This window comes from Neofelis nebulosa, chromosome 5 (assembly GCF_028018385.1).
Source record: "Neofelis nebulosa isolate mNeoNeb1 chromosome 5, mNeoNeb1.pri, whole genome shotgun sequence".
Classification (NCBI taxonomy): domain Eukaryota; kingdom Metazoa; phylum Chordata; class Mammalia; order Carnivora; family Felidae; genus Neofelis; species Neofelis nebulosa.
Window position 1 is genome coordinate 64,095,669 of NC_080786.1, and position 12,229 is coordinate 64,107,897.

General features: G+C 41.2%; 1 protein-coding gene across 9 annotated transcripts in view; it reads right to left on the reverse strand.

Moving 5' to 3' along the window:
* TNIK (TRAF2 and NCK interacting kinase) overlaps nt 1-12,229 on the reverse strand; it is a 399,936-nt gene that overhangs the window by 56,490 nt on the left and 331,217 nt on the right. For 8 of the 9 annotated variants that reach the window (XM_058732385.1, XM_058732383.1, XM_058732381.1 and 5 more), the window contains 3 exons: nt 10,220-10,384; nt 7,793-8,032; nt 5,009-5,115 (listed from right to left, as the gene is read on the reverse strand). In XM_058732385.1, the coding sequence (XP_058588368.1) occupies nt 5,009-5,115; nt 7,793-8,032; nt 10,220-10,384 (512 nt within the window). The remainder of the gene's footprint in view (nt 1-5,008; nt 5,116-7,792; nt 8,033-10,219; nt 10,385-12,229) is intronic. The other variant, XM_058732386.1, reaches the window with a different exon arrangement.

Sequence of the window (12,229 nt, forward strand, 5' to 3'; positions counted from 1 at the left end):
CACTTTACTTTGTTCTGTGATGACACAGCCAATGAGAACAAATGAGCCATAGGAAGAGAGGTTTGGGATGGGACAGAGAATTATTTTTTTAAATTAAGCATTTAGTCATTGGGTTTTGACTCGGTGTTTCTGGCTTACTTTAAATCTTTTCATATTCTGAATGTACTTGTTTGATAAAATTTTAATTTGCTTTAAAAGAACACATGAATCAAAGTTAAATATTAAGGTACCTGGAATTTTTAAAAACGGTATTTTAAAAAATGAACAAACCAAATCTTGATTTAAACTCAACTAATCACTCTGACACCATAAGGCATCTGGGAGCCCACACAGCAGGTAGGAACCGAGCACAGATCTGCATATGCATGAGACAGAAGGGCAGGAACAGGTGTGTGGGGTTATGGTGATGGGGTGGAAACTGTCAAAAGCACCTAATGATATCAGTACCAGCTTGAGTAGGAAGGTTTGGGGGCTATAAATAGGTTCTATGGGACAACAACCACTAAAAGGTAGTCAATACCACAAGATGAGAATCAATAACCACAGGATTAAGAGGAGCTATTAACATTCTCACTCAATTACATGGTGAGAAAAATGGAGGCAAAATGAACAAATCAAGAACCCTCTTTCCTTTGGGAACACGATGCAGCAACGCCAGCTGTGTTTATTGCAAAACAGGTAAGCATGACATGGTACTTAAGAGTGTGGACTTTGGTGCCACAGAATGGTTGTGGACAATGGTTCAAATGGTGGCTCTATCACTTAATAATCTTGTCACCTTAAACAATTTAGTTAACTTGTGTTTGTCTCAGTTTCCCTTCTATAAAATAGAGGTGATTACAGCCACTACCTCACAGAGTTGCTATATGGTTTAAAGTTTATTTATTTTGAGAGTGAGAGTATGCACACGCATGAGCAGGAGAGGGGCAGAGAGAGAGAGAGAGAGAGAGAGGGAGAGAGAAGATCCCAAGCCGGCTCCGTGCTGTCAGTGCACCAGATGCAGAGCTCGATCTCAGGAATGGCAAGATCATGACCTGAGCTGAAATCAAGAGTCAGACACTTAACCAACTGAGCCACCCAGGCGCCTGTTAAATGGTTTAAATTAGTTACTATTTGAGATGCACACTGAAGAGTGCCTCACAAATAAAGATGTTCCAGATGTGTTTCTTAAATAAAGAAATAAATAAAAAATTGACCCAAACCAATCAGAAGGCAGGGATGCAAGGGGGTTGCCCAGTAACACTTTCCTGACCAGCTAATGTCAGCACAGCTGTATTCCTTGACACACACAATGATTTTAAGACATGTTCTTTACAGGGCTCTTTTTGATTTGGTGTAGTGTGTGTAGATAGGGGAAGTGACATAATAGGGAGTTTTTTTCTGGGAGAAGGAAGGCTTTTGAAAATAGTAAAGCTCTGCTTTTTCCTCACGTTGGAGGCATGCTTGCATCTCCGATTTTAACTCACCTCCAGAATCTTCCATTCAGGGTGCCAAGTAGCTTACTGACTTACACATACTGTTTCCTACATTCTCAGAAATTAGCATACATTCTGCAGTTACTATGGAATATACAATATCTTGCACCTAGTGCTTGGAGTTCATTAGTACTTAAATTCAGGAAGCAAAAACTGAGCTCTTTAACCATTAGGTTCTACTTTCTAGTCTTCCTTTTTCCTGCTGGCTTAGCACAAAAGTGGTTTATTTCTCACTCATATCACAATATACACAGATCAAACTGGTCTCCTTGGTGGTTCTTCCTCAGATGGGGACTTGGGGACTCAGGTTCCTTCCATGTTCAGACATTATTGCCTTAAATTTGTGGTCCCTACATTTGCTACAAAAGAAGGGAGCCTCTGCTTGGGGACTCAGGTTCCTTCCATGTTCAGACATTATTGCCTTATATTTGTGGTCCTTACATTTGCTACAAAAGAAGGGAGCCTCTGCCTTCTTCCAATAATTCACATATCTACTTCAAAGCAAAGGAGGAAAGCAAAGCAAGAAATAGAATTTTGCCCCTAATAATGCCTATAGCTCCAAAGGGTAGCAGGTATGGTGTATCCTCTGACCCATGGGCCCTAGACTCAGGTGGTCTTGGTTGAGTCACTGACTCCCAAGGTCCCATGCAGCCCTGAACACAGCAGGTCCTCAGTATACATTTGCTGAATTTAGCAAATGAAAATAATAACAACAAAACATCCTGAATTTGTCCTTTATTAGATGTGTGATTTTTCTTGGGATCCATTCTTACTTTGTTAATTTTCTACTTTCCCTTGAGGATCAATTTAAGGAGAAGGGCCGGGAGGATAAAAAGGAATATTGACCAACAACAAGAAGTATAGTTCATAAACATGGTAAAGGATGAATTCTTTAAAAGCAACCCTTTGTCATGGCTTCGTGGATGGCCAGTTGCCTGAAGAGCAGTACAAAAAGAACTATGAGAACTTCATTAAGACCAATATAAGATAGGAGAGTCTGTTTTACAGTAATGTCCCCAGCCAATCACATCTCCCATCGTCCGTGCGCTGTGTATTTCCTTTAGCGCACTGACTCAGGGCTTGCCCACATGACTTGTTGCCAATGGGACATCAACAAAGATGATGCAAGCAAAGGCTTTAAAAGTGCTCCTGTACTGGGGCCCTCCCTCTCGGGAGGCTGTCCTGAGATGGCCAAACAGTAAAGAAGACCAGGATGAAGGTCCACATGAAGGTACAGCTGACCCATCAGCTCAGCGCAGCTGCATAAGTAGCCCAAGTGAGACCAGCCGAAAAACTTATTAGCCAACCCAGAGAATCGCAAGAAATAATAAATTGTTCCTATTTCAGACTACTAACTTTTAGGATGTTTTCTTTTTTTTTTTTTTTAAATTTTTTTTTTCAACGTTTTTTTAAAATTTATTTATTTTTGGGACAGAGAGAGACAGAGCATGAACGGGGGAGGGGCAGAGAGAGAGGGAGACACAGAACCGGAAGCAGGCTCCAGGCTCCGAGCCATCAGTCCAGAGCCTGACGCGGGGCTCGAACTCACGGACCGCGAGATCGTGACCTGGCTGAAGTCGGACGCTTAACCGACTGCGCCACCCAGGGGCCCCATAGGATGTTTTCTTATGAAGCAAAGGCAACTGAAACCAATAAACCAAAATCCTGAAGTAATAAACAGTAAATAACCAAAGAGTAAGTAAACCAAATCCTGAAGCTTTAAAAAATGCAATCCAATCTAGAGTGGCAAAGTCTGATTCACATCTTAAGTGTTGGTCATTTGGTGACAGCAAGAAGTAGGGGGTCCGGTAGGATTACTCTAGTTGGCAGAGATGGGGATTCTCCACCCCCTCCCCCACAGTCCCTGATTTTCATTGTAGGTAAATAATTATTACCTCTTAGCTCACTCCCTCCCTCCCTCCTCTGTAAGCAGAAAAATGTTAGCTGTCGCACAAAGTTTGCATTCTTTGGACAAAGTACAAATTTAAGTGGTTCCGAGGGAAAAGCTCATGTTTTACAAGCCACTGACCATCAAAAGCCAACTATCTTAGGCCCTAGTGTCATTAAAATAACACTTCAGAGGGAACAAAGAGCTGCTTTTTATTTGATTATATAATGATAGTTCTCTTTCTTTTTGGTTGATAGAAAGGAAAAAGATTTTAGTTGAAATGACGCTTGATCTACAGCCGCTAAAATTCTAAGCAACTGATCCCATGACCAGAGCCTCGAGGGCAGGGTCCAAGGGACCAAGAAGCACGGATAATTGGGGGCTTATTGCTGCTCGAAGAGGGGGACTGACAAAGTTCACGCCCACAATCCCAGGGCTGATGCTCCTTTGGCTCCCGGTCACAGTACACTCTGGTCTTCCTCAGCGCTGCTTAGCAACGCCAGCTCAGGCTGGAGCTGACAAGTCACTGGGAAAAAAATGGCTCGTTCAGAGCTTCCTGCTATTGGCAATCCCACTCAGAACGGGCTAACTTCTTCGCCCTGAAGGGATTACTGTTCTTAGTACAGTTCCATCTTATTTTTGGACTGACCTCTTTCTAAAGCTCTTCATGTGAAGAGGAAAATTAAAGCTTCACGATCAAAAGCATTCCCTATATTAAAGATACGTACAAATAATCATAACTTTCATTTCCAGTCTCTCGTTCTTACTAGCTAGGGAGAGTCCTCTCGTGAACACAGTGAAGAAGAACATAACGGCCTGCCCAAGCTCATCCTTTTTATAGTCTCAGCAGAAACCATTTGCTATTTCAGTTCATCCTAAAAAGTGGTGTATTCATCATGAAAAATCTGAGGGAAGCTCGACGAACTGGAGAAGCAAACGGCATAGAATCAGCTCAGATACAGTACAGATATTGCTTACTTTCCAGATTCTCTTGAGACCTCTACACCAACCGGTAGGTAAATGCAGTTTCCTCACTGTAGGAATATCCACTGTTGATGGAAAATTCTAGGAGAGCACAGAGTGGCGGTGGAAGCATAATTGCATCTCAGTGACCCTCCATAATGCCAAAGAAGTGATTTTTTTGCTAAGAAATAGTTCTTTTGTAATTTGTCAAGCTAGGGAGCTCTGCAGCTGGCCACTAATACATTTCTTTGGCAATTACTTTGTAATGTCTTAATGGCTCCGAGGGTACATTTCTTGACCTGATGCTAAAAATCACCTCAAACCAGGCTGTCTTGTTCTGCTGACTTCATGAAATGGCCTCTTAAGTCATGGTTTGGGGTATTCCAACCAGACTTATATTTGCAATTTTACTCTCAGATTTTAAAAATGAGGTACACTTGGTTGGCTTCTGGGATGCCTCACTCACTCATTTATTCATGAGCCCTCACTCTGCACTGATTTCTGTGAAAGGTGACTGAAGAAATAAAAGGTGTATCTTCCGGCCCCACAGAAGCTTACAGTCCAAGTGCCCAGTCAACATGCCTCTGAAGTGAAACAAGGACAAAACCAATTTTTAGGAAAGCAATAATGACAATGGCAGGTGGGGTTTTTTCCTTTACCTTAACCATCTTCCTTCCCTTACCTTGCTCTGATGGGTTGAGATCCCAGTCTGGGTCCCAGAGCACTACCATTTCCAGGAGAATTCTTTCTGGCTAATGCTGGGGATATAGAAGTTGTTCTTTGAGGCACCTGAAAGAAAACCGGAATTCAGAAATATTTTCCATGAAATAGCTCCCATAGGCTCCTACCTGAAAAGCAGCCTAACCCTTTCCTAAAATTTACCAGGAGTTACAGAAACAAGCAAGCAATAGTGTTCATTTTTCAAAGAAATATTTAACTCCCTAAACACAGACAAAAGACACTGGCTGAGGCACATTCAGCCATCACGAAGGAGTACGGTAACTATAAAAACAAATTAAAAAGGAGACCAAGCTAATTATTTTGATTCACTGGGCTAAAATAACCGACCTCCTTTGCTTGTGTAAGAGTGGTGAATATCAGATATTTCTTTGGGGGTACCATCAACTCAGCTGATCATTGGAAATTTCATCAGATGAGAGTCATCCAGAGAAGCTGAGCTACGTCACAACTGATAAACAGGCAAGGAAATGATGACATCTGGGGAGAAACTAGGGTATCAGGCTAGAACTTGGGACATAAGCCACATGTTGCTGAGCTCAGAGAAGCTGCTTCAATAGATTCTATATGTTTCCATTTCCTAATCAACTTGCAATCACTAATTAGAAACAAACCCCTAGACACTGTGCTTTGGAAGGTCAATTTGCAAATGTAACACAAAACAGGATTAATATTGAAAATACTGGCAGGGTCTTCAAAAAGACTGTGTGTATCATCAGACACAGAGTAGGAACATGTATCATTATTAGCTTATCTGATGAGGGCCTAAGGTGGAATTCATGTATGTCTCATTTCATTAAACATTTTTAATGAAATCAAATATTGTAAGTGTACTAAAGGGGTCCAACATGAGGGAGGAGAATAATACTGTATGAAAGTGAGCAGGAAATGAAAATGTAGATATCCCGTGATAGCTAATTGGGTTAAACATTTGTCAGGTACTTCCGTTTCATTCACTTCTTGGGGCTCTTTTAAAGTGGGTTTGTGGTTTTTTTTTTTTTAATGTTTTTATTTATTTTCTAGAGACAGAAAGACAGAGTGTGAATGGGGGTAAGGCAGAGAGAGAGGGAGACACAGAATCCAAAGCAGGCTCCCGACTCCGAGCTGTCAGCACAGAGCCCAACACGGGGCTTGAACTCACGAACTGCAAGATCATGACCTGAGCCAATGTCGGATGCCTAACCGACTGAGCCACCCAGGTGCCCCTAAAGTGATTTGTGTCTTGCACTAGATATTTTAAAAATGTGCTTTGTTATAACATTATTGGTTAATACATTAAGTGATATTTAAGATTAATATAAATTTTGTTGGTTATTATGATGCATTTTAAGATAAACACCTAGGAAGATTAGTCAGTGAAGTGAAGCAGAATGGCCAAATCAGAGTTTCCACCCGCTCAAATTAAATATTCCTTTTTCTTTTTGTAAACTTAAATAGTTGTAGAGAAGAAAGAATCTAACAAATTATTAAAACTAAAACCTTTGTATAGATGTAAAATTTTCTCCCAGAGTTATAAATGTATGCCTACATGCTTTCAGAGAGTGGACCACTCACTTCCATTTTCAGTTTTTCTGGCTCTCGTGACACTTCTCTGCCTGTCGTATTTTCCATATTGGACTTTGCTCCCTAACTAACCTTTTCTGATGGCATCTCGGCTTCCACAAAAAGAGAGCACCAACAAAAAAGCCATGATCAGCTATTTTCATTTCCAAAACAATGGAAATCCTGTTATAATATCCTTTTGAGTAGAAGATGAGGAAGAATATTTGAAGATCATTGGGTAAAAAGTATTATTTCTTCCTGGAATCAACAATGGCACTGATCTTTGGAAATAGTGGGACATTCCATTTGTCATAGATCCTAAGCTAAGTTCAAAAGAAAGGGGAATCTTGGACCAGGAAAAATCTAATGCAAACATTTCTCCAGTATTTTGAAATATTTCCAAGATGTCTGTAGTGAGATACATGACCACATTACATAACAACTTTTGGAATGAGTAACAACTGGCTTAGGTAAAATCAAAAGAAACCAATCTCAGGGTTATTCTGTCCGGTGGATGGCTAGTCATTTCACCCTACAGTTTTATCCTCAGGAATTAAATTATGACCCGGGCTAGAAGGAACTTGCCTTAAACAGCCAATTTTAAGAGCAATACTATCTTCTGAACACCTGCAATCTGATTTCACTTTGTGTTCTTATTAAAAGTAGGAATAAATAAATTTTCTACTTTTTATCTGCAAGTTTTCAATTAGTCTAGATGTAGATTCAGTCACCAGTGAAAATATCCATTTTTCTATTTCTCTCTCCTTTTTAAAGAAAGCTATATACCCAATGTGGGGCTTGAACTCATGACTTTGAGATTAAGAGTTGCCTGCTTTACTGATTGAGTCAACCAAGTGCCCCTATTATTCTATTTCTTAATATGGATAGTAAAATAATAGTTTGGAATGCTTGAGATTGAGAGTTCTAATTCTGGATACAGGATAGATGTTTCCAGGTCACTCAATCTATATGAGCCTCCATTTCTTGGGAAATAAAGGTCAGAAGTGATAAATGATAATCCAAGTTTTAGTTTGGGAATGAGGAGGGATGAAAACAAACATGGGCGGAGCTTTGACATTCTCGTGCTCCTCATTACCATAAAAGGTCTGGAATAGAGGTAATAATACCAATAAAAAACAATGATGACCATGACAGTAATGATGATAAAAGCAGGCCACACTGTTACCTTTGGTGGAATGTCTTCTTCCTGTCGTAACCAAGAGCTTCGGTCAAACTTCTCAATGCGGGTGGGGAGAGGAGGGTTTTCAGAGGTGGGATCCGAGTTCTGGCGTGGCATCTCAACACGGTGAGAGGTCACGTTCAGAGCCTCCTGAAACCCAGAGAGGCCCTTCGTGGGCTGCTCATGCACTGACTGGGAGGCGGTCAAGGCAGGTCCCTGGGATTTCACAGCTACAAGATGAGGAATCTAAGCATCGAACCAACATTAGAGCAACAGGATTAGAAGAAAGAGTAGATCAGCTAGTACCTCATTCAGTGGAAGGGAAAATAAAATCTTAGGGAGGACAAAGAGGCCATCATAGTTATCTCCAGCATACTTTCAGAAGCTTTTCCAAATTTCCCATTTACAGACATATGTAGGGCTGAACCAGGGTGCTCGGCAAAAATTAAGTGATTTCCTCGGGATTGCTAAGAAGTCAGTGAAATGAGTGTGGTGACAATGAGAGCAATTTTCAGTGAACATTTACTGACCAGCAAGATAACATATTTAAATATTTTTCTTCTAACATGATAAATTTCCTCCTTCAACACCCTTAACCTGACATTAGAGAGTACTTTGTAAAACAAGAAACGCTCTGAATATCTTACTCCTTAAGAACTCACTAAATTCACCATGAGGTAGACACAATTATTTCATCATTTTACACATGTGAATGGAAGGTCTAGAGAGGTTAGATAACAACCTAGATCTCACAGCTTATAGGTGCTGGAGCCTGGATTGGAACTCACACATACCTCATGGTCCACACACCTAACTCTGCATTATTCTGTTTTCCGGTAAGCTGGCTCTTACCACCCATGATACTATATATCTCTCCACACCAAGATGTTTTTTTTCGAGTTGTAAGTCACACAATTTGGCATGCATTGATATTGTTCATGCAGGGAAGACATGCCATCTTCTGGTAGAAATGTGGCACTTTAAGACAAATCATTAAACTCAAGAGTTCGCAGTGCTCTTGACCATTAGAACTGCTCACATTTTATTGCTACTGCTTCTGTAAGCCTGTCTACTTCTCCACCACAAAGGTCAATTCCCTGGAGATGGGAGCCATGTCCAACATGGTATCTCTGAGTCTAGCACTTTGCCTGGCATGTGGAATGTGGTCAATAAATCTTGGCTGGGAAAACACCTACAGTACTTCCTAAATTCAATAAACACTAATCTAATATCTGATTTGTGCAAGGGGCCTATCAGGCCCTCTCAGTGCCAGACCCTTGGGGGCATTTCCACAGTCCTCTTCCATTAGCCTAGCCCCATTCCTTTTGCCCTTGAGGTCTTACCCTTGGAGCAGCCCTGCCCTAGCCTCTTCAGACCATCTTTGGTCTGAAACCTGAAATATTATTAATTATAGTTCAGTGAAAATTCTCAAAGTCTAGTTCAGGTGAATGTTATGCTTCAACCAGAATAGAACTGTAACCAAATTTTTCTTAATGTTAATTAGCATGAAATATAATAAACAATAATATTAAAACAAAGCATATTTTACAAATAGAGCACAAAACCACAAACCTGCTTCAAAAGAGTTTTCAAAGACGTGTGGGTGAAACCAGCTGCATTATCACCTTTGCTTTTCATAAAATTCCATTCTTTACTTCACTTCCTATTTCATTTTTAGTATTTAAAATTTAAGAAGCCTCCTAAAACCTCCAGAAACATCTCCCGAAGTGGAGTACCTTTTTTCTTTTTTAAATAGCTTACAACAGTGGCTCTCGAGTCCTAGATTGCACAGGAGCACCCTGGGGGCTTGTTAAACCACAGACTACCAGGCCCCCACAGAAGGTCTGAGCAGCAGGTCTGAGGCAGACCCAGGAAACTGCATTTCTACCAACTTCTTGGGTGACGCTGATGCTAATGGTCCGGTTTCCCTTTGGGAAACACTGGCTTGGAAGACACAATTTTATCCAAGTTCATTTACTTTTTCTGGTTAAAGATCATACCAAAATCCCAATGAACAAAAGGTAATATAATAGTTTATATATAACATATATATATATATGCATATATATGTATATATATATATTTGTGTGTGTGTATACATATACATATATACACTACTATTAGCTTGGTAATTATAACTAAAAGTATGCTTGTTCCTACCTTGCAGACACTCCCATGGGTCTCTAGTGAGGCCAATTTACCAAGAAATGACTTTGTGGTTGGCTCAAAGTTAAGGATGGGTTTTTTTTTTCTTTCTCACCCCTTCCTCATCCTTCGAATCCAGTGGGGTCTCCTCTATTTCTATAGATTCTGTATTAAGGGCCATTGTTTGACTGGTCCGATGTGTGAATCCAAGTTACAATCCCCTGTTGTTTTCGTAGGCTTAACTGTACACCCTATAGAAATGGCTAATGGAACAAAGGGGAGAGGTACCTGGGGATCGACTGGTCTGAGCATGGGAGGTGTCCGAGCAGGCTGAACCCCACTGATACTGAAGGACTCCGACCTTGGAGGCAGGTTGGGGTCAGATATTCTGTTGGCAACCTTGTGAGGCATGGCAGGTGAACTCTGCCGGTTGAGCCTTGACCGCTCTTCTACCTGGAAGCAAAAAACAAAACAAAACAAAACAAAGAAAAGAAAAACAAAACAAACAAGAAAAAAAAGGTGCTTCAATGGATAAATGGATAGAAACTGATCTGCTTCCTAATAAGGATTATCTGTAGTCACCTGCACAGCCATTTTTGTGTCCCTCTGGTCAATTTGTTTTAAGGAACCCAAACTCTTCATACCTGTTCTGCATCAAGAACTTCTTAAAAAAAGCTATTTTCTGTCACAGTAAACCCTAGCCCCCAAAACACAGAACACATAAGCCATCTGGTACCCAGTTATCTTATGCTGTTTCAGTTAACTGGGAATTTGGGATCCACTTAAGAGTTTATCTTGCACTAACTGGATATTGTCTTACTGACTGGTCGGTTGCAAAGCCATGGCGTCAGTGAGGGAGACACTGGTGGGCATTAAGATTGCTTGGGAACAGGGGTGCGTGGGTGGCTCAGTCATTTGAGCTTCCAACTTTGGCCTCACGGTTTGTGAGTTCGAGGCCAGCATCAGCATTGAACCCTGTGCTGACAGCTCAGAGCCTGGAGCCTGCTTCAGATTCTGTGTCTCCCTCTCTTTCTGCCCCTCCCCCGCTCACACTCTGTCTCTCTCTCTCTCTCTCTAAAAAACAATAAACATTAAAAAAAAAAAAAGATTGCTTGGGAACAGCAGAAAACTGCTTTCTCATGGGACAGGAAGGGAAGACCACTAATGGTGCATTTCCTCACATGCCCTTCTGATAAAGCAAGAGGGTGTTTCAAGCGCTCCCTTAATGAGCTGGACTGTCTTCAGACTTCCTGTATTGTTTCTGTCTTTTAGGATCCTTCCCTTTCACTTGTCTCCCTGCTCCCTAAAATATGTCCTTCCATTTCCATCCAGAACTTCACTGCCTTACTCTCCACCCTCCTCCCTGTTTGTCCACGTGTGGCATTCATTCTTGCTTCTCCCCTTCTTCTCTCCCCGCCTCCAACCCTTTTGCTTCTGTGGCCGCTTCATTTCCCTTTCTTGCTGAGTCTCTCCCAACCCAAAGCAGGTAACTAATCAGAACTGTTTCATAGGAAAGGCTCACAGTCCCAGGGAATGCCCTTTTTACAGGTAAGATTCCCCTCGGTACATGTCTGCAGCAGACTGTCACAGAGGATATTTCCGAATGGAAATTTAGATAAACAAGATGTTGGGGCAGCTGGTGGCTCAGTTGGTTAAGTGTCTGATTCTTGGTTTCAGCGCAGCTCACGATCTCACAGTTTCATGAGTTCGTGTGGGGCTCTGCGCTGACAGCACAGAGCCTGCTTGGGAGTCTCATCCTCTCCCTCTTTCTCTGTCCTTCCTCCGCTTGTTGCTGTCTCTGTCTCTCTCAAAATAAATAATCTTAAAAACAAAAAAGATAAACAAGATGTTAAGAACTTTGACGACTTTAAGAGGTCCAGGACTTTTCTTTCAGATCCATCTTATCCTGTCCTTTATTTCTTTAGGGTCAATTTGACAGCTGTATTTTCCAAATCTCCGGGGCAGTGCATCCACCCTGATGACTCTTCAGTGTGAGCATTAACTCTCTTCTGCTGACTCACTGATGAGTGTTCCAAGTGTCTGTCACAGAACCCACATGCAGGTCAAGATATATTTGCATGGAGCTCTTTATTCATTTCACTGCCTGATTTGAAATTAAAATTTTTTCACAAGAGCTATTCTTCCCCTTCCTTCTTATTTCATTAGGAATCTTTCTAGAGGCAGACTCAGTCTCATATACTGAATAAGTCTTTTTTTTTAAACTGTCATATTAATTGCAAACATTTTAACATAAGAAGATACGCTGCAGAACAGAAGACCATCCCCCACCTCTACTTA